At 34.3% G+C, this 20,002-nt stretch overlaps 1 protein-coding gene and 2 long non-coding RNA genes across 5 annotated transcripts in view; 2 read left to right on the plus strand and 1 right to left on the minus strand.

The window, feature by feature from the left end:
- Nucleotides 1-1,248: 1,248 nt before the first annotated feature.
- Nucleotides 1,249-10,474, minus strand: LOC148271777 (uncharacterized). Its single transcript, XR_015825020.1, has 6 exons — nucleotides 10,387-10,474; nucleotides 8,391-10,305; nucleotides 7,862-7,924; nucleotides 7,548-7,638; nucleotides 6,497-6,571; nucleotides 1,249-2,802 (listed from the first exon to the last, which is right to left on the minus strand). It is a non-coding gene; the product is annotated as an uncharacterized LOC148271777 (long non-coding RNA).
- Nucleotides 6,554-20,002, plus strand: part of LOC148271778 (uncharacterized) — a 74,340-nt gene continuing 60,891 nt past the window's right edge. Inside the window, exon 1 of the long non-coding RNA XR_015825019.1 lies at nucleotides 6,554-6,630. This is a non-coding gene — a long non-coding RNA (uncharacterized LOC148271778). The remainder of the gene's footprint in view (nucleotides 6,631-20,002) is intronic.
- The window catches only part of LOC148271779 (uncharacterized), a 62,979-nt gene continuing 56,789 nt past the window's right edge, over nucleotides 13,813-20,002 (plus strand). For all 3 annotated transcript variants that reach the window (XM_088240946.1, XM_088240947.1, XM_088240945.1), the window contains exons 1-3: nucleotides 13,813-13,948; nucleotides 17,373-17,423; nucleotides 18,980-19,116. In XM_088240946.1, the coding sequence (XP_088097072.1) occupies nucleotides 17,377-17,423; nucleotides 18,980-19,116 (184 nt within the window). In that variant the 5' untranslated portion in view covers nucleotides 13,813-13,948; nucleotides 17,373-17,376. The remainder of the gene's footprint in view (nucleotides 13,949-17,372; nucleotides 17,424-18,979; nucleotides 19,117-20,002) is intronic.

The raw sequence follows: 20,002 nt of genomic DNA on the forward strand, positions 1-20,002 counted from the left end.
TTCCTAGGTTCTATTCTATGGAGGGTCGAAATACAGAATTTGTTTAACTTAAATATTTCACCGTTACCTGAAGCGTAAGACTAGTCATCTTTCCTTCCTGTAATAGATTATCTCAAGATAATCTTGAATTTTATTTAACAACGCATTTTTCGTATGCTCCATTTTTTATTAGTTTATTTGTACATGAATTGTTTTTTCAGATAAATAATTATCAAATATTTATCGTGTTTTTTAGATGTTTCATTTTCTTATTTTAAAAATAATCCGATTTCTTTTTTGAAAAATTATCCTATTTCTTATTTGAAGAATAATTCGACTTATCTGGTGAATGATTATCACAACAATTGCAAAACTTAATTACTGTGTGTTTAATACGGTTTTTTTATTTACTTACATACCTACTAAAAATGTTTGCCCCGGTGATTCTTTTCATTTGTAATTTGTTTTTTATTTTTTTTCATTGAATTTTTAGAGATCCTCATTATTTTTGCTGTATTTTTACAATGTTTTTTAAAAAGTTTTTTTTCTACTATAATATATCCTTGCATATATTTTTATTACCTATTTCATTTACTTTGTATTTTGTTTTTACTGTGTATTTTTTATTGTTTCTTTTACTACATTTTTAATATGTATTCTACTCTGTTTTTAACAATATTGTTACTGTGTCTACTTTATTTAACTTTTTTTTGCGTATTGATTACTGTTATTTTTTATGTTTATTTTTTGTCTGTTTTAGAACGAGGTAAATAATAATAGTTAGATTAGTTAGTCAGTCGAAGCAAATTTGTATAAATGTGTAATTTTCTGAAAATAATGTAATACTAAAAAGAATTAAAATAAATACAACCAATTAAGCTACCTCAGGCCATTATTAGTATCGTTTGAGAGGACGAGAGGGAAATACTATTTTTATTGCGTTAGAGTGAGCTGGATATATGACAAACGAACGAACTTACGAAACAAAATTGTGACAGAATAAGCCTTCTGTTATTTTTGCATAAGTGATAGTTATACAGGTTTATCATATATGTGTTTTTTTTTAATTTTATTGTATGAAAAAAATCCCCTGTACATGGTAATATTATTATGATTAAATAATTCTTGACCCCTACGAGGAAATGGCGTGATGGTGGTCGTAGTAGTAGTAGTAGCATAATTTCTGGTGATACATTAAATTGGAGGTAAACAGGTATTAGGACTTTTTTATTTATCTTCTCTCGGAACTCGGGGCAACAAAAAAATACATTCTTATTAAATAGCATGTATACTTAATATCAATAAGACGACAAAGGTATACACGGTATTAAAGGAAAACAAAATTAAGAAGTATGAATTAAAGTAGAAGTAAAAGTAAGAGTAAACAAAAAAATATTGCTAGGATCATTTTTCGAATACTTAGAAAAATTTACTTTTTATAAATTTGCATTTGCATTGATTTAAGTAAGTATAATAGTAATAATAAAAAAGACATTAAGTTTATTCAAAATTTAACATTAATTAATAAAATAATTAACAAAACGATGTGAATGAAAATTCAAAATAAAAGCATATCACAAATTTTAGGTTAAAACAACAAAATGTGTTACTTGTTTTCATATATTATACTCTGATTATGCTTATTTACTCAACCTTAACCTATTTAATATTCATAGTAAGTACTGCTAGATATTAAGTTTTTTGTGTGTAGTACACGCTAAGCAAATGTGAAACTGCAAAAGAGCGCAACATACAGATTTGAATTCATTGTGAAAAGTTCATTTGTTTACACCAAGAAAAAATATATAATCGTAATACTAAGTTAACAATAAAATCAAAAAGATGGCCTCTATGTGCTGGACAAGATAAACATGCTGGATTTAATTTAGATAGTACTATTTCCTTCAAACTCGACATAACATGAAACTTATGGCAAATAATCGGTAAATTATTTTTGCAGTGATTGACAATGGTATTAAAAACTTTATAGATTTTAATTGTTGGGTGGATTAAAGTATTTGGACCACATGCCCTAGAAGTTATTAAACTATGCCCCGGTAACTGTATTTCAGATTTAAGATCCAGTCTACATTCACAGCAAGATCCAAATTTAGATAAAGCCCGTTTTGCCACATAACCAGCTATACATTTACAAACCGCAACATATTGACTACTTTTCTGTCTTGAAGAACTTGTTGGTAAGGAGTGACTTCGATGTCCGATGTTAAAAAAAGTTTTAATGAATCTAAAATTTCACCGTCATCATTTTCACAATTTACTCCAATGGAGCGAGTATGAGATAAGTTTGATATGAGAAGCGACTTAAAAGCATCTATAAAATTTGAACTAGAGGGGTTAATGTTACGTGCACCCTTACTTCTTACCATGCAAAAAAAGTTTTCAATGGGGTTTTGGTTAAGGTTACGTGGAAGCACAAAAGTAAATTTATAACATGTAAGTAATTTATTACTCAAATATGATATTGCTTCTAGAGTTGTAATCCAGTTACGCACTGTAGGTGGAATTGATATTTTTTGGTTTTTGGAATCTACAAATTTTACTGATTTTAAGATGGAAATAGCTTCCTGCCAAAATTTCCGGTGGGGAGATGTTAATCTGACTCCACAACGGTATTTACAAATAATACTATCAGCATTGAGAGAACTGCCATTTAAACTGTCGAAAAGTTTATTTATAAATAAGATAAGATCAGCAGTCTGTGATGCCCCATCGTCAATATCATCCACAGTATCTGCCAAAGATTTCATGGTAGTTCCTACTGTCCTGCTGAACACCTGAGCAGCAACCTTGACCTTCATTTTTCTAAGTTCATCGGGGAAAATATGACAATCTGTTAATTTGTGCATTTGGAAAAAGTCTTCCTCTCTTGCTTGATCGTATGTGTATGATTGTACAATATGGGACCACTTTGCTATTTTTGATACAGAATTATGAACAAAATGTACATCTTTTACTAGCATATTATTTCTAAATCCCAAAAGATGTGGCACATCAAACATTTGTACGATTTCATGGCTTTCAATTTCAAACCCGTGAACTCTACATTCAGTACCACCCCGAAGGTACAATTCACGGGTTTCCTGTTTCAGGATATTTATTGCACCAACATTTGAGCTACCGTGGTCACAAATTATTAAACCAACTCCAAATTGCTACGAAAGATATTTGAGATTATTGATTTTAAGATAACAACCAAATCTGAAGATTTCATGGGTCCTCCTGTAAAAACAAATGCTAATGGTTGTTTCCATTTATTATATAAACCCTGTAGCATAAAAACACAAACGTGATCAGCAAAAGCTGGAGTACGTTTTCCTTCACCCAAGTCTTGGAATCCCTCAATAAAATCTTTTTGTTTATTGTACATTAAATTCTGACTAATTGACATCTCGTCAAACATCAAAGAGCATATTCGAGCTTTAGCAGAAATTATTATTATTATTATGGATAACTTATATAGCACCATTTTCGTAACAAAATACCTCAAGGGCGCTTTACAGAGTGATTCTTTTAAATTTGTAATTTAATTAAAATAATTTATTTTCAATATTTTGAGTTTGTCCAAATTTTTGTAGACAAGGACTGGATTCAACTCCCTAGGGATATGTTAATATAAACAGCTCCCCAGGGAGTTGAATCCAGTCCTTGTCTACAAAAATTTGGACAAACTCAAAATATTGTTGATAAATTACCTGGTCCATGAAGAAGTATAGAAATTGAAAAAATAATATTTTCAGGCGTTGCCTAGTATGTAGGTGAAATAATTCAATTCGTTGAATCTCACCTGCATAAATAAAGGTTTCAGCTCTTTAACTTCACAAACATCAACAGATGAAAGAATTGAAGTAATATAGATGTTCAAATATAGGCAGAATGGTGAATGTTACACAGTGTGTAAAGGGGCCACTTAAACCAGCCATTGACAGGTCATAAGCCCTGTAGATGCCTAGACTTCTGTATTACCTCCTCTTAAATGTTCTTCATCTCTGTTGTAATATGTTAATAATTTATTTTGTTGTCACATGCTACGGATTTATTCAAATGATTTAGAGAACAAGTGGGTTTTAAGTTTTTTTCCAAAACATCACTTCACTTTCACAGCCTCGCACCTCTGCTGGGAGAGCATTCCATGCCATAGGGCCTGCGACCGCAAATGCCCGTTCACTAAATTTAGTGCGCTGTTTGCGTAGAGGTATAATAACTTTTCCTCTCGCCGTAGACGTAGCTGATCTAAGCATGAGACGCCTGTCAGCTAGTTCATCTGGAATGCATAGTTCCCTTAGATATTCTGGAGCAGAGTTGTGCAGTGACTTATACATAAGCCAACAGAGTTTGTATTCCACTCTCTGTGGAAAACGTAGCCAGTGTAGTTCCTGAAGTAGTGGAGTGATATGACTGAACTTAGAGTTTCCGAAAATAAGTCTCGCTGCGGTATTCAATACAGATTGTAAGCGAGTCATTTTGTTCATTGGTAGACCTGCATAGATACCATTACAATAATCGACTCTAGACACTACAAACGCATTTTTTAATTGACGGGCGGCATCAAACCTTTATTGATGTCGGTGAGTTTCATCTAGATACATTATTTCACCTCCCTGGTAATGCCTAAAAACACTTTAATTTTTTTATGCAAGTTTTTTAATCAACAATATTTTAAGAGTATGTCCAAATGTTTGTAGGGAGTTATTTAGATTGAAACTTAAAGATAACTGGTAAATGTACTAAGAAATTATATTATTTCTTGGTAGTTGTAATAATATAATTTTAAAAAAAAATAAAAATTGTGCAATTGTCTCACAAATTGATATCTCTTCCAAGAAAAATATTCCGTTTCACTAATAGCTAGTTCACGCATAATGGATTGAGCGAGATAGACAACAGTTGCCGAAATTACAAACAGCTGTGGTAAATTACATATTTTATACATTTATATATATTTTTAATCTTACTTTGTTACTCTAACGAACAATTTAACTCTGCAAAGCGTCCTTTTTATTGTGAATAAATTTACAAAATATATCATTCAAAATGATAACGGATAGTGAAAGTGATATAGAAATAATAGTACCTCACCGAGAAACTTGGAGACTTAGCAGCTCAACCTATTCCGAAAGTGAATTAGACAATAACGATCACCTTCTAAGTGATAGTAATGATAGTTTATATGACTCTGATGGAATAAACCGAAGAAGCTTTTTCTGAAGTATTCTTGGATCAATATCGAGCTGATAAACCTCATTTACCACAATTATGTTTTGTTTGTAGAATAGTTTGTAGAATAGAGTTTGTATAATAATAATTACGTTTTTTTTGTAGAGTAATAATTACTACCTAATGAACAGCTAAAACATTTTAATTTCCCATTACTGTGGGTACCCATTATAATAAATTGACAAATTATTTTTTTAATATTCAACCGTCCTAATTGACAATCATTAGGTTCCATGGTAAATCATTTTTATGTTTTATGGCTATTTACTTATTTGTTTATATTCTTAATTATGAGGTTTTCCGGTGATATAGGGACCTCACTAGATAGGAGTTATTATATTAAAGTTAAAATATTCAATTAGTTATTCAACGAAGTACATCAATATTTTCGTAATCACTGGATCGGGTATAATAGCGGGGAAAACACAGAATACAATTATTTTTCTCAAATATCATATAAGTGATTAAAAAATATAAATATTAACATTGATTTATTTTTTATTTCACTGTTTTTGCAATGTAAAAAAAATCGGTGTTTTAGGTCCCGACTAGCTAGAAGTTTCCTGTGTTTGGTCATTTCTCTTTTTTCAAAAGCACTGCGAATTTAAACATCATAAGTAAATTTATAATAAGGAAGTTTAGTGGTTTTCAAAAAAACTATATATTTGTTAATAGACTACAAAACAAAGCTATTTTTTTTCTTCAATTTTTATGTATCGTATTATCAGCGCTACGATTTTTTTAAGTTTTGTATTTCTGAAATTGATCCGCGTGTGACGTCGCAAGTTATCTTCCTCTTCTTCTCGGTTAGTTATGTTGATTAATCCATTGACGATTAGCAAACCGGAAATCTTCCACAACTCTCTTATCATTGGTAATTTTTTTTTTATGAACAAGTGACGTCGTTCGAAGTAGTTCGTTTTTATTAAAATATTTTTTATTATTTTTTTATTCATTTTCAAGTAACTTTGCACTACAATTAAATGCTCAAATTTTTACCGCACGTAAGAAAAAAAAAATTGTATTCAATTTTCCATAGGGCTGAAATAGATACGAAACTTAATAAAAACCCGTCGAATAAGTAATTTTTGTGTTTTGAAAACGTTTTATACCACTGACGGTTAAGTGCAACAAGCAGTTCCCGAATTCATTTACCCTTTTGGGGATTATGACGTCAGCATCAGTCTAGTTAGAACTTTATGATAGGGATTAACAACAACGATCTCTCTGTCCAAGAACCAAGAGAAAATGCATAATTGAATACATGTCATTTGATACTAACTTTTTGGTGTACTCTGCTGGAGTGCACTCGGACCAGAAATACGCAGTGGGCCTGATATGTCATCAGCGTTGATATCTAAAAACATTATTAATTAGTAATATGTGACAATGTGTCAATGAGTCGGACAAGTAACTGTATGTATACATTTTAAGTTCTTTGAAAACACAAACAGCTTTAATATGCCGATTTGCTGGAGATAATTATGGGTCAGAAATTTGTTTCAATTGAGAGGGTCACTTTCATGGTCATGTCATACGATATATATGTGCTATAAACTTTTTAATAATTAAAAAAGGAATGGCCCACGCTCAGACGCTGTAGTCTTTGTCGATCAACAAAAACGGCATTTCTCAATTTGCAGAAAACACCCACAAAACTAGAAAAATCATATGGTACAATAAAAATCATTTAAACTGGTCAAATACATAATAAGATTCTTGTTTGTAATATAAAAAAAAAAACTTATTTATTCATTGTTTATCGTTTGTTAAAGTCAAAAACATTCCAACTGTTGTGTAGATTTTATAATTCACTCTTTTCACAAAATGGCTATTATCTCAGTTTCACTTTTCTATGGCTGGCTGCTTTCTGTATAACTACGTTCAAATATCATCACTTTTGACTCACTTTGGTTCATCGCCAATTGGCTCTCCAGGCATACATCATACATTCTAGAGACTATTTGTTGCAAATCCTCGTTGCTGCTTGCTAACAGAACTGCATCATCAACATACAACAAGCAGCTGACTGAAAAATTATCAATTTTTGCTCCAATACCCATACATTCTATCTCTTTCATACAGTTGTCCATGTATAGATTAAACAACCATAGTAACATTACACATTCCTGTTTCACGCCTTTTGAGATCGCAAACCAAGATTTAAATCTCCCATTAACTCTTACACACGCTGAACTCTCCTGAATTTATATGTATTGTTTATTATTTTTTTCTTTATAACAAAGAAACAAAGATGTTTTTCTTTCTCTTATATATAAATATGTATGTTTGTAAATTTTTATTACAAAAATAAAAAAAATATTACTACAAACCAGAAATAGGTTGGATGAAAGTCATACCACTGCAACTGGCAAGTGCCTTCCGGGAGTGCACAGGGGAGTTCTTCAGTAACATTTACGCCGACTGTAATTCACAATAAAAATAAAATGAACATCATACCAGATAACATAATGCAAGAATTTCAGGAAAAACCTTGAAAGATCGAGTAAGACTTGGACGAATAGAAAAGAATAAGCTGAGATGGTTAGGACGTGTAGAAAGCATTACCGACAATATAATAACTGAGATAGTACGTAAGTCTGAAAGAAGGGGTGTAAGGAAATGTGAAAATTATAGAAATACATACCCGAACTCTGTTCAGCAAGTAAATAATGAAAACTATTTTCTTTGGATGGTGACTTGTTAAACCCTGTAAAAAAAATACAAATTACCAACACCACATTGCAAAAGCACATCCTGTATACACACCATGCCACCCTAGAAATTGTTTGTAAATAACGACCAAATAAAAATGTCGGAAGTTGCAGGAAAAGGCACTACGTCAAGTTTGTAGATACAAAATAACCCGATTAACCAACTGTAAGACAAATCACAAACACCACATTCCAAAAGCAGACTTGCAATTGTAGAGAAACAAGACAGATAAATAAGGTGCAATTACAGTGGAAAGCTAACCTAAGTCTTACATATATTTTTCTTGCAGAAATACTAATAACTTTCATTGTAAAATGGGTCCAGATTAATAAAAGTATACTTTCCCTACGAGTTATAAAGATTGTCAATAAAAATTTGCAGGGCAGGCAAACAGGACAAATAAACGTGCAACATGAGACAAATTCTTGAAATAATTATGTATGAAATATCATGCAATTTACCTGGCAATCCAATGGTAGGCACAGAGCACAATAAAAGCTGGATGTCATTGTATTGGCTAAAGTTGAATGCGTTGAAGTGTTTAATGCACACAAAACAACGTCGATTAATCTTATCGGATAAATTCATAAATTTGGGACTTTGAACACGATTGATCTATTCTTTAAATAAATGTGGATATCGTTTTGGAAAACGATGTAGTTTTTTCGTAGAATTACGATTCGGTACGCAACAACTCGGTATTTCGAAGAAAAAAGTGCAAAAACAGAGAGAGCAGTGTGACAGCGACTTCTTCATGTATGCATATGGGAAGGACCCAAAGAATCTGGAAAATGTACTAAATTTAGGTATGAGAAATATCAGGAATTGGTTAGTGGATCATGGCTTAGACCTGTCGACTGGTAAAAGTAATGCCATAACCTTCTGTAGACAGCGAAAAATCCCAACTATAAAAATTCAGCATGGAGATGAGATAGTCCCTTTTACGACCCAGATTAAGTTCTTGGGAGTAATTCTGGACACTCATCTTACATGGAACTCGTACATAAATCATATAGTAAACAAGTGTCAAGCCGGATTGAATACGTTAAGAGCAGTCTCGCGAGTATGGTGGGGGAGCCACCCTTTTATACAGAGACTTTTTTATACTGCGTATATCCGGAGCCATCTCGATTATGCCTCGTTCCTTTTAGAACCATGTTCAAAAAAGACTCGACCGGATTCAATCCCAAAGTCTGAGACTAGTCATCGGAGCAATGAAGTCCTCTCCAATTAACGCTTTACAGGTAGAGGCCTCTGATGCCCCACTCGGAATGAGAAGACAATATTTGGTGGATAGGTTTTTGCTAAAATGCTCCGTCCAAAAGAGTAACCTGCTCCTCAAAAAAGTAAAATCACTCTCTGACAGTGTGACGTCATCATCTTTCTGGTCCCATAAACCGCTCCCTTTACTTGTCAACAGCTTTATTTTTTACAAATCTTTTGAATTTAACATCAACCCTAAAGACCTTCTTCCCCTTTATCGTTTTCCATTTAAAGTTTCTATATACGCCCCAAATATTGAACTCACATTTGGAGTTGAAAGCCACCTACAGCCCCGGTGTACATTCAACCGTATTCGGTCGTCAAGATGGATAGGTTGGAGAATTATCTACACTGATGGATCTCGGTCAGATTCGCCAACCCACACGGGTGCGGCCATATATTGTGAAGACGACGACTATCAAAAGTTCTACAAATTGCACAAGAATGCATCCGTATTTACAGCGGAATGTATTGCAATCCGAGAAGCTGTCAAATACGCCTTAAGCTCACAATATAGCAAGTTTCTTATCCTGTCAGATTCCCTGAGTGCCTTACAAAAAATCAAATCCCCTCCATCCTCTTATCCCGAGGATGAGCTCTGCGTGGAAACTCGATTTCTTCTTTCTCTATCAGAGGCATCCAATAAGAGTATTGTTATGTCCTGGATCCCTAGCCATTGTGGTATTCCCGGGTACGAAAAAGTGGACGCGTTGGCAAAGGAGGCGGTCCACTCTGGGGATCCTGCCTATAGTAATTTACTACCACTAGGTGATCTCCTTGTTATGACGAAGGAGAAGCAACTTCGCACATGGCAAGAATATTGGGTAGCCTCCTCCCAAGCCAAGGGTAAACATCTTTTCAAACTGAAACCAAATGTATCAGAAAAGCCTTGGTTTTCCAAAGTGATTCTGAACAAGTTTGAAACATCCTCCATATGCAGAATTGGGCACTGCTGAAATGGTTCTCACCTGTTCAGAATCCATGTCTGGGACTCTGCCATTTGCGAATGTCAGCTAGATGAGGAAGATTTAAACCATATTTTTCTTGGATGCCCCATAAATGATTGTTATCCTGATTTCCTCTCCGACCTCTCTGATATTAATATCCCATTCCCTATTAAATATCTAGTTGTAAATGGTGTAAAGTTGTAAATATGTTTTATTATTATATGTATATATTATATTTAATACTAACATACTAACTTGTACATATTATATTACTAAAACATGTGTATATATGTAAAAATCAAAAATACTCGACACTGGCCAGAACACCCGAATTGAGAAGTGAAAAGGCCAGGAAAAAAAAAGAGGAAGAAGGATAAATTGGCGGTTCGTCTAGAAAGACGCCGGCCGGCACGGCGTGGCTGGGCACACGCCGCCGACAGTTGCGCCACAAACTGTATTGATTTACTAGAAGTAGAAAGTTCTAGCATCAGGAGAATGCCTAGAAAGTCTTCTATTGGCTGAAACTGAAAACCGCCTAGTCTGTAGTGATGGGAATAATCGAAATACTTAGATAATCGAAATACAAGCATTCGAGACATGCAAATAATCGAATGCAAACATCGAATTAATCGATTCTTTTTTTTAAGCGTGAAATATCAGAAAACGGCAAAAAAAAAAAAAAAAACTTGCTGACATTTATTTGAAGCATTAAGAGGAGGAGGGATAAACATGTACACTTGTAATAACAAAGTATATCAAAATAATAATGAGGAATTCAGCCCTACAGGAAATTAACTATAAACATGTTTAGGAGCAATAAACTGTGCATTCAAATTTCATGAGAATATATTAAAAAATTGTTTTAATAAAAACGAATATTTAATTTTATTAATTATAGCGCTTTATAAAACTATTTTTTTTTTAATTAAAAAGACTGAACTTCCTTATTAATTTGGTACGTATTTACTTTGGTACGTATTTAATTTGGTACAGTTTTGTCATTTTTAAATTTCATTACTCCGCGTTATATTTCATAAAAATCTATTTTTTTCATACATTTGCAAGAAACTTCGCCTAACCTTACCGCGCATGGTGAAGCTTTTTTTAAATTCAATTTCCCGTAGCACCGTACTTCCTCATTATACAATACACAATATATTTTTATTTTAAACATTCCTCAATATAATAGCTAGGTAGCTAATGGAAACAAAATCCCCCACTTTAGACGGCTGACATCGGGGATTCCCAAAGCAATGGGAATTCCATAATACGTTACATTTTATCTGTACAATTTTACTTCTATTGTTAATTGTAATAATTCGTCTATTTGGTCTAGCTCATTCGAGTGGTTCAAGTCGGCTCGCAAAATATTTTTCCGAAATCAAAATGATGAGGTCAGGGAAAAAAAGGTCGGTCGTGTGGGAGTTTTTTAAGTTTTCTGATGATAAAAAACATTGTGTGTGTAATTTGTGTAAAACGTACATAAAGTATTTTGGTAATACAACTAATTTAAATGTGCACATAAAATGTAAACATCCTATTCAATTGAATAGGGCATTAGCAATAACGATTGAGCCGGAAAATATCAACGTTGAGGTTCAAGCCTCCACATCTCGAGCACAAGGGAATATAGATGTTCCATCTACGTCAGGAGCATCAGCATCAACGTGTGCTTCATCCGCGCCTTCACAGCCAAAACGCGTTCGACAAGTTAGGCTTATGGCACAGTACGAGTCAACGGAGTTACCACAATCGGAAATGGATGCAATAGACAAAGCCGTTGTCCAAATGATAGTAACGGACTACCAAACATTGTCTATCGTTGAAGATGTTGGTTTTCGCAATCTTCTCAAAAAGCTAAATCCACGGTATTCACTTCCGAGTAGGAAAATACTTTCAACAAAAATGTTGCCTGAAATGTACGATAACATTAAACAAATATTAAAAACTATGCTGAAAGACGTTGAACATATAGCAATAACTACAGATATGTGGACATCCGACAGTACCAAGGCATATATAACGGTTACATGTCATTTTATTTATCAAGACAAATTATTTGCTCCAGCCATTGCCATGAAAGAAGTGCGGGATCAGCACAGTGGAGAAAATATTGCGTCCATTATTTCTTGCATTTTGAAAGAATGGGATATATTTAATAAAGTTTTTGTTGTCGTTTCGGATAATGCAGCAAATATGAAAAATGCTGTAACAGTTCACTTAAAAAAAAGACATCATCCCTGCGTAGCTCACACCTTAAATTTAAGTGTAAAGGAAGCAATAGAGTCAGTGGTTCAAGTAACAGCTACTTTAAAAAAATGCAGGTCACTCGTTGGGTATTTTAAACATAGTGTGTTAGCATCAGAAAAATTGAGGGAAATTCAGGAGCAGATGAATTTACCTCAATTAAAAATGAAGCAAGACGTGTCCACGCGGTGGAATTCTACCTTATTTATGTTAGAGCGGCTTCTTCAGGTGAAACTTCCTCTTTCAGCAGCATTGTCTTCTCTTCCACAATCATCTAATTTAGATGCCGATGATTGGTTATTAATTTCTGATATAACGCCAATATTAAAGCCACTAGCCACAAGCCACACGTCACAATTGTCAGGAGAAAAATATCCCACGATGTCGATGATTATACCACTAATTCGAGGACTTCAACTCACACTTAGAAATAGAAGCTCTACTACGGAGAGCGGGAAACTATTGCGATTTAAATTAACTGAAATTATTTCAAGGCGAATTGGCAATTTAGAAAATGATAAAGTGGTAGCAAAATCAACATTCCTGGATCCCAGATTTAAGAAAACCGCTTTTGGATCAGAAGACAATGCCAATAATGCCCAGAGATGGGTCACAGAGGAATTGTCAACTCTGATCAATTCTTCCAGACATGCAATTGAAATAGATCCAGTAAGTGAGATAATGGATGTAGAATTAGATGATGTTTGGTCACACTTTGACGCAAAAATTTCCGAAAAACAATCAACTGTCACTCCCGTTTCTACGAGTACCAATATGATTAAACAGTTTATAGACTTGCCCCATCTACAGCGTTCAAATAACCCTTTACCATTTTGCCAGACCCACGCAAAATCTTTGATGGAAATATATAAATTGCAAAAAAATATTTGTGCTTACCGGCAACATCTGTACCTTCTGAAAGAGTTTTTTTCCAAAGCAGGACAACTTACAAATTTACGGCGAAATCGTTTATTGCCAAAAAATCTGGATTTCTTAATTTTTTTAAATAGTAACGATAATTTAATTGAGTAAAAATATTATGTATATGTGTATAAAAAAACATTTTATGAATGACAAAAAAAAAACATTGTCTACTTTAAAACAATATTATAATATTACGTACAATATTTTTAAGTGAATAAGTGATAATTTTAACAAAGGTGTCGTGTTAAAACCATGTTCGTACTTGTATTTTTTTAAATCTCGAAAGGTCAAGATCGAAATCATATTTCGATTGTCTCGAAATGTCAAGATCGAAATCATATCTCGATTGTCTCGGAAAACCATTTGGAATGAATTCATTCGAGATATCTCGATTATTTTTCCGATTAGTACGAGTGAACTCGATTAGTTTTAAGCATTTCGAAATGTCTCGATCTTTTTAATAATCGAATATTTCGATTATTTTAATTCGATTCTTCCCACCATTACTAGTCTGAGTACTGAGCCGAGAGCGAGCGGTTTGTTTGCTGTCGTGTTTGTTTGCTGTTGTGTTTAAATTTACCATACAGTTTTGGTGTCGAAATAACGATTAAAGTGAATTCGCGGTGATTCAAATATATGTAAGTATTGTAGTATATATTGAACCAATTGGTTCACAGTTTTTATTTTCACTCTGAGTTTATGAAGGAATAATCGGCGTTCGTGCATGAGAAGATGTATGGATGTAGAGGAAGCGAGGTCTGTGTGCAAATATTATGGCGTTCTATCCTCTTTGCCTACCTCTACGGTGAAACGGCGTAATGGTTTGTTGTTGAGTTTATGTAAAGTTTAAAAGATTTCCTGTATACAAAATGGCGTCCGCTCTACCAAACAATTATTGTTTTCACTTGGTTTTCATCGTCTCCAAAGCGCCATCCTTCTAACCGCCTGCAATTTGCTGGTTTTGGACCGCCGCACAGCATAACTTTTACGAATCCAGAGGGGCAAATGTCCAGAATTGAAATGTCCCTAATCACACGAAAGTATTTTTTTTACAATGCCGCGAAACCGTAAAAATTTTCCCGCTTTTTTTCCCGCGAGGAACTTCAGCCTTACGGAAAAATTGGATACAAAAAATGTTTTCTTACGCAGGGTAAAAATTAGAGCATTAAATTGTATGGCAAAGTTTCTTGAAAATGTACAGAAAAAATAATAAAAAATATTTTGATAAAAACGCACTACTTTAAATGACGTCACTGGTTCATGTAAATCAACCTATGATCTGAGAGCTATAGAAGATTTCCGGTCTGCTTGTCGCTTCTGGACCAATAGGAAGAACCGAATGGGAATAAGCGGAAATGAACCTCTGACGTCACACGCGGAGTTATTTCAGAAATACAAAACTTTAAAAAATCGTAGCGCCGATAATACGATATGTAAAAATTAAAAAAAAAAAAATTTGACTTGCTTGTACTTTCCTCACCTTAAGGTTTGTCTCTGCATACGGGTATTAGTTTAACAGTCTATTAACGAATAAAAAATTTGAAAAAACCCACTGAACTCTATCTCGCCCAACTTCTACCCCAACGCTTATCTCCAACAATGGCAGTTGCAGACCTGAGATCGGTCGTAGGATTCAAATGTCCAAAGAAGCAATGAACCGTTTGGAGAAGATTTGGCAAGTTCGAGGTATATCAATAAACACTAAAAAGCGGTTGATGGAAGCCCTGGTATTCTCCGTTTTCCTATATGGGGCTGAAATGTGGAAAATGTGTGCCTTCGAGAGGAAGAGGATCGATGCATTCGAGATGTGGTGTTGGAGATGGATGAAACGTGGACAATGCGTGCCTACGAGAGAAAGAGGATCGATGCATTTGAGATGTGGTGTTGGAGAAGGCTGCTGCGTGTGCCTTGGACAGCCAGAAGGACGAATGCATCGATACTGAAAGAGCTCCACATTACAACTCTTCTATCAGTGGTGTGTTTGAGAAGGATGCTGTCTTTCTTTGGACATATTGCTAGACGTGAGCCAGACAATCTAGAAAAGGCAATAATGTCTGGCCAAGTTGGAAGGTAGAAGAAGCTGGGGTAGAATCCCATATGGATGGACTGACCAAATAAAGGTGGCTACGGGGCTAAAATTTGATGTGTCAATTCGTCGGGCTGAGGGCAGACTGGAGTGGAACAAACTAATCAGAAGTGTTCATGGTGATCACGATCCTCAGCATTGAGGGACCGACTTGGAAGAAGAATAAGAAGTATTATATTATTCGTTAAAGGCAGGGCAGCTTTTGCTGATTTAATAGCATTGTTTTATACTTTATTCTTAACAAAATATGTGACAAATAGTGAACAATGGAAACTTAAAAAAAATAGTGCGCCTGTAACCTTTAAATCATAAAATTTTATGTGAATCATTAAAACTGTTTAAGAATGCATCAGCTTTTGACGCGAAAGTACCTAAATTTTGCTATTTGGAACACTACACCCATAATTAATAAATTACAACAGTGCTACTAAAAGTGAACTGACATTTATTGATAAATACATAATATTTCAAATATCTGCCTTCTAATAACATACAAAAGGATCAATCAAACCGCTCATACACGCGTTTGTGTAATATTCATGTAAAAAAGTGAATTGAACAGGAATGTTGCGTCTCATAAAATGAAATAATACGGACCAAAATGGAAACTAAGTCGTTGGAACAATAGGCATAATCTCCCAGTCTACACACGTGCGTTTCCAGAAATTCTCCAGCAGCCAGTGGACCACATGGTGACGGTATCTACCTACTGTCTACAAAAGATTCTCTTCGGACATCTATCTCCCTTTGTTAATCATGGAGTTGACACAGTGCTTTATTTATTTAGTATTTTATTGCTTACTTCTTGGCATGAACACTTGTCAAACTTACTACTATGCGCTTAGTAGCTGCAAGATGTGTTGTAAAATACTCCTTTTTATTATTCATATTATTTTTATTTTTTTTTAGTATCATTAAGACACTAAATTTATTTGTCAATTTTTAAAATGTGTAAATGGGGGCTAAATTTCTAACTGTCTAAGCGCTCTGTAGCTGCAAGATGTCCTGTAATCTAGCTCCTATCTGTTATAATTTTTGATTGATCTTAATTGAAAACGAGGAACTAGAATCCCAACCGTCCATGCGCTCTGTAGCTGCAAGACGTACTGGGATATTTATTAATTGTACAGCACCCTTGAGGTGATTTTCACAAAAATAACGCTATATAAATTATCCAACTATATTTTTATATATATATTCCCATATCTCCTGTACTGCTTTTTGTCTGCGTTTTTCCTTCATAAAAGCATCCTAACGGGTTTTTGAATTGGTTGACCGAAATGGAATGGACAACTCGCTGCCCTAGTTCTTATATGTTCAATAGACCATTAAAAAATATAGAGTTATGAATGACAATATGTTTATTATCTTATTACTTTCAACATTTTTTGAGTGCCAATCCGCACTTACTGATTTTACTTATTTGACTTTAAAAACAAATAAAATGTCTTTGTACAATTTGAAAAATGGTCTATTTAACATACAAGACCTAGGGCAGCGAACGAGACTTGACAATTTATTCCAGTCTGAAACTACCCTGCTGGAAAGGAAGTTTATCTTGGGATTGAGGAGGAATTGGGTACGACAGAGCTTCCAGTTATGACTCCATAAATTTGTGTTGGGATTTGATTAATACATCTCATGCAGGGGGCAGCCATAGTAATTATTGAGTATTTTATAAGTTTCTATTGAGTCCCCTCTCTTCCGCTGTTCTTTCAATGATGTAAGTCCTAGTGCTTTTAATCTACCGTATTGGAAGGATTCCCTTTGTGCTTGAGTTCACTTAATGTGTGGGTATTCTGTACAAAACTTGCAAACAGTGTTCTTCCAAGTTGACTTGCAATGCTGTCCTGAAATGTGGGCACACACGTGTGAACAGCACACCACATAACCCAGAGGAATACCGTCAATATGTGGAAGGCCGTAAAAATCTAAGAAGCATAGTTGCAGTACAATATTAATGTTTTTTATTACAGAATAATGGGGAACGAAAGCACCCCGGACAGTTCCGGCTCATCCGGAAAGAGGTAAGTTCTTGCAATATTTTACTTTCAATGTTTTATTATGTACTAGAATTTTTGCCCAGCTTTTCTCGGGATCGAGTTAAAATCACTTTTCATCTATTCTAAAACAGTCTTGGCTTGTTATTTTAATGTTGTATACCTCGCTTAGTAATTTAGTCTTAAAATAATGGTCTGTTTTGAAGTTAAATGTCGCTACAATTTATCATTAGTGTGTTTTATTTTATACCTAAAAAGGCCAAGAAAAATTTAGCTTCAAAACAGCAAGGTTGATGTTGAAAATTGTTTTAAATTTAGAAAATAGCATCTTAATTTTACAGAAAAGATAAGAATGCATAAATGGGTGGGCAACAACAGTCTCGGAAATGTATGTTTTCAGAGCTTAGACTTATGCCAACTGTTGTTGCAAATGCTCCACTTTAGTGATAGTAATGTACAAACACCGACTAATAAACTTAAAAATGATTTATTAGTAATTTTCGTCTTAACTAGAGGAAGACCTAGAAAAAATTGGCTTAAAAACAGTACGATTGATCTATGAATGGCATTTTACATGTACATTCTAAATTTCACATCTTTACGACATACCGTTTCAAGTTTAAACATTTTGCCAGGATGGCTGGAAAAATCTTGGATCATAAATAGTACTGTCAATCTATCCATTAAAAAAAAATGTTTTTTACGAAATATGATTTTCCGTGAAATTACCTTCTTTTCTTTATAATCTTAAATTAAAATTATTCAATAATTTCCATTAATCCTAAACGCCAAACACTTGAAATCATTAATCTAAAATCTACACTATCCTAAACCTTAGGATACTCTTCAAAGGCAATTGTACTTTGAATTATTCACAGGATTTTCTCGCTTTTAACAATTTTACAATAAAATGTTGTTAACAATACTCTGGAATGTACTGTTTGTGAAGTTGAAAAAATCGCTCCAGCATATTTTGTTTTGGCATTTAGGATAGTTCAGAATTGAATAGATGAAATTTATTTGTATTACATTTACTTCTTCTACAATTTGTGGTATTAGTTCTGAGTCCACGCAATATATCTGATGTTAACTATAAATATGTACGAGGTCTGTTCTGATGCAGTAACGTTGTTCAACTTTTTCCATCATTTTGTTAAAACTAAAATCCAACGACAATAGCATACACATGCTCACTCTTCAACAGCGTGACAGCGATTTAGTGGCGCTGTGGTTGTGAAAAAAATTGAGCATGCGCACTAGGTATACCTACTAACAGTCATCTAAGCTTCGCCCTCAAAGCGTTATTTGTTTTGCCAATAAGAATTACGGTCGGATACTTTTTGAACAGACCTCGTATGTAGAACTGCTGGTTTCCAAATAAAATAAAAAATATCACATGCCACCTCACTACATAAAGCTAAAAAAATATTTTTTTTATATTTAAATGATTTCAAATTTATAAACAAATGTCCAGCAGATGCCTTGTATAGTAGGCCAGCGCAGTTGTGGCTCTCTGTAACGCATGTGGCCCAGCCTACTGAATCTTTCTCTCACAATCTCAACACACCATTGAACCGTTCTAGGTCTGGGGTACAGGCTCAAAGGAAATTCGCTCAGGGAGCACCGACCCTTCAAGCTGTTACTCGGAAAAATAAAAAAAAGCATTCCTCAGAAGAATCGTCTTCTGCGGAAGACTTTTTGACTTCATTGGTGTTTAAAGGTATTTATTTCTCTTCTGCCTGAACACTGTTCAATTGAAAACTACTCTATTTATTTTATTTTATTTTTGCACCACAACAGGCCAGGAGGCCCAATTACAGCGGTGAATTACATCACAGAACACCCAGGCTTGAGAAAAATCACATTTAATTTTTGTGTTCTCACCGGGAATCGAACCCGGAACCTTCCGTCTGTGAGTCAAGCGTCTTGACCACTACACCACGGAGGCCGCCTAATATGTTTCTTAATCTAACAAATAAACTTTTAAAAAAATTTCCCCAATATCTGGGATATAAAATCAGTAGGTAAATTGGTCTTACACTTCAGGTGTCAGTCAACTATGTGTTCTATTTTCAAAAGATATGGAATACACAACCTATACGGGCACAAAGAAAAATGTGAAAATTGCTTGAAAATAAAAGAAAACCAGTATACGTATACACACTGACAAATATAATTCCAATCACTCAGTGGGAACTATTCTTCAATACTTACCGACTTTTTATGTCTACCGGTTTCGCGTCGAGGGTCCTCAGATCGATTACTGGAAATACTCTGTGCGACTGGGTGAGAAATGACTTTATACGGGAAACGTGCAAAATTGAAGAAATAGGGCACTGGAGCAGATTCTGGAAAAACCATATAAACAGACTGAGTAGCCTAAGAATTGCCTTCCAGACGGCGCCCACCCGAAAGACCCCCTAAACTATGGAAGGGTGGATGGTTAGGCCCCATCACCGAAGACCGAGTAGTCTGAGAAGAACTATGCATGTGGCTAGTGCATTTGTAAATTTCATTACAATATTCCTTAGTCTCCAGACTGCCACCTGGAGAGTATGACTGGCCACCTTTCCTAGTTGTATATTTGAATTACGTTATCAATTATT

This window comes from Micrasema longulum, unplaced genomic scaffold (assembly GCF_059751315.1).
Source record: "Micrasema longulum isolate JH-2025_06_02 unplaced genomic scaffold, ASM5975131v1 h1tg002657l, whole genome shotgun sequence".
NCBI classification, from domain to species: Eukaryota; Metazoa; Arthropoda; class Insecta; order Trichoptera; family Brachycentridae; genus Micrasema; species Micrasema longulum.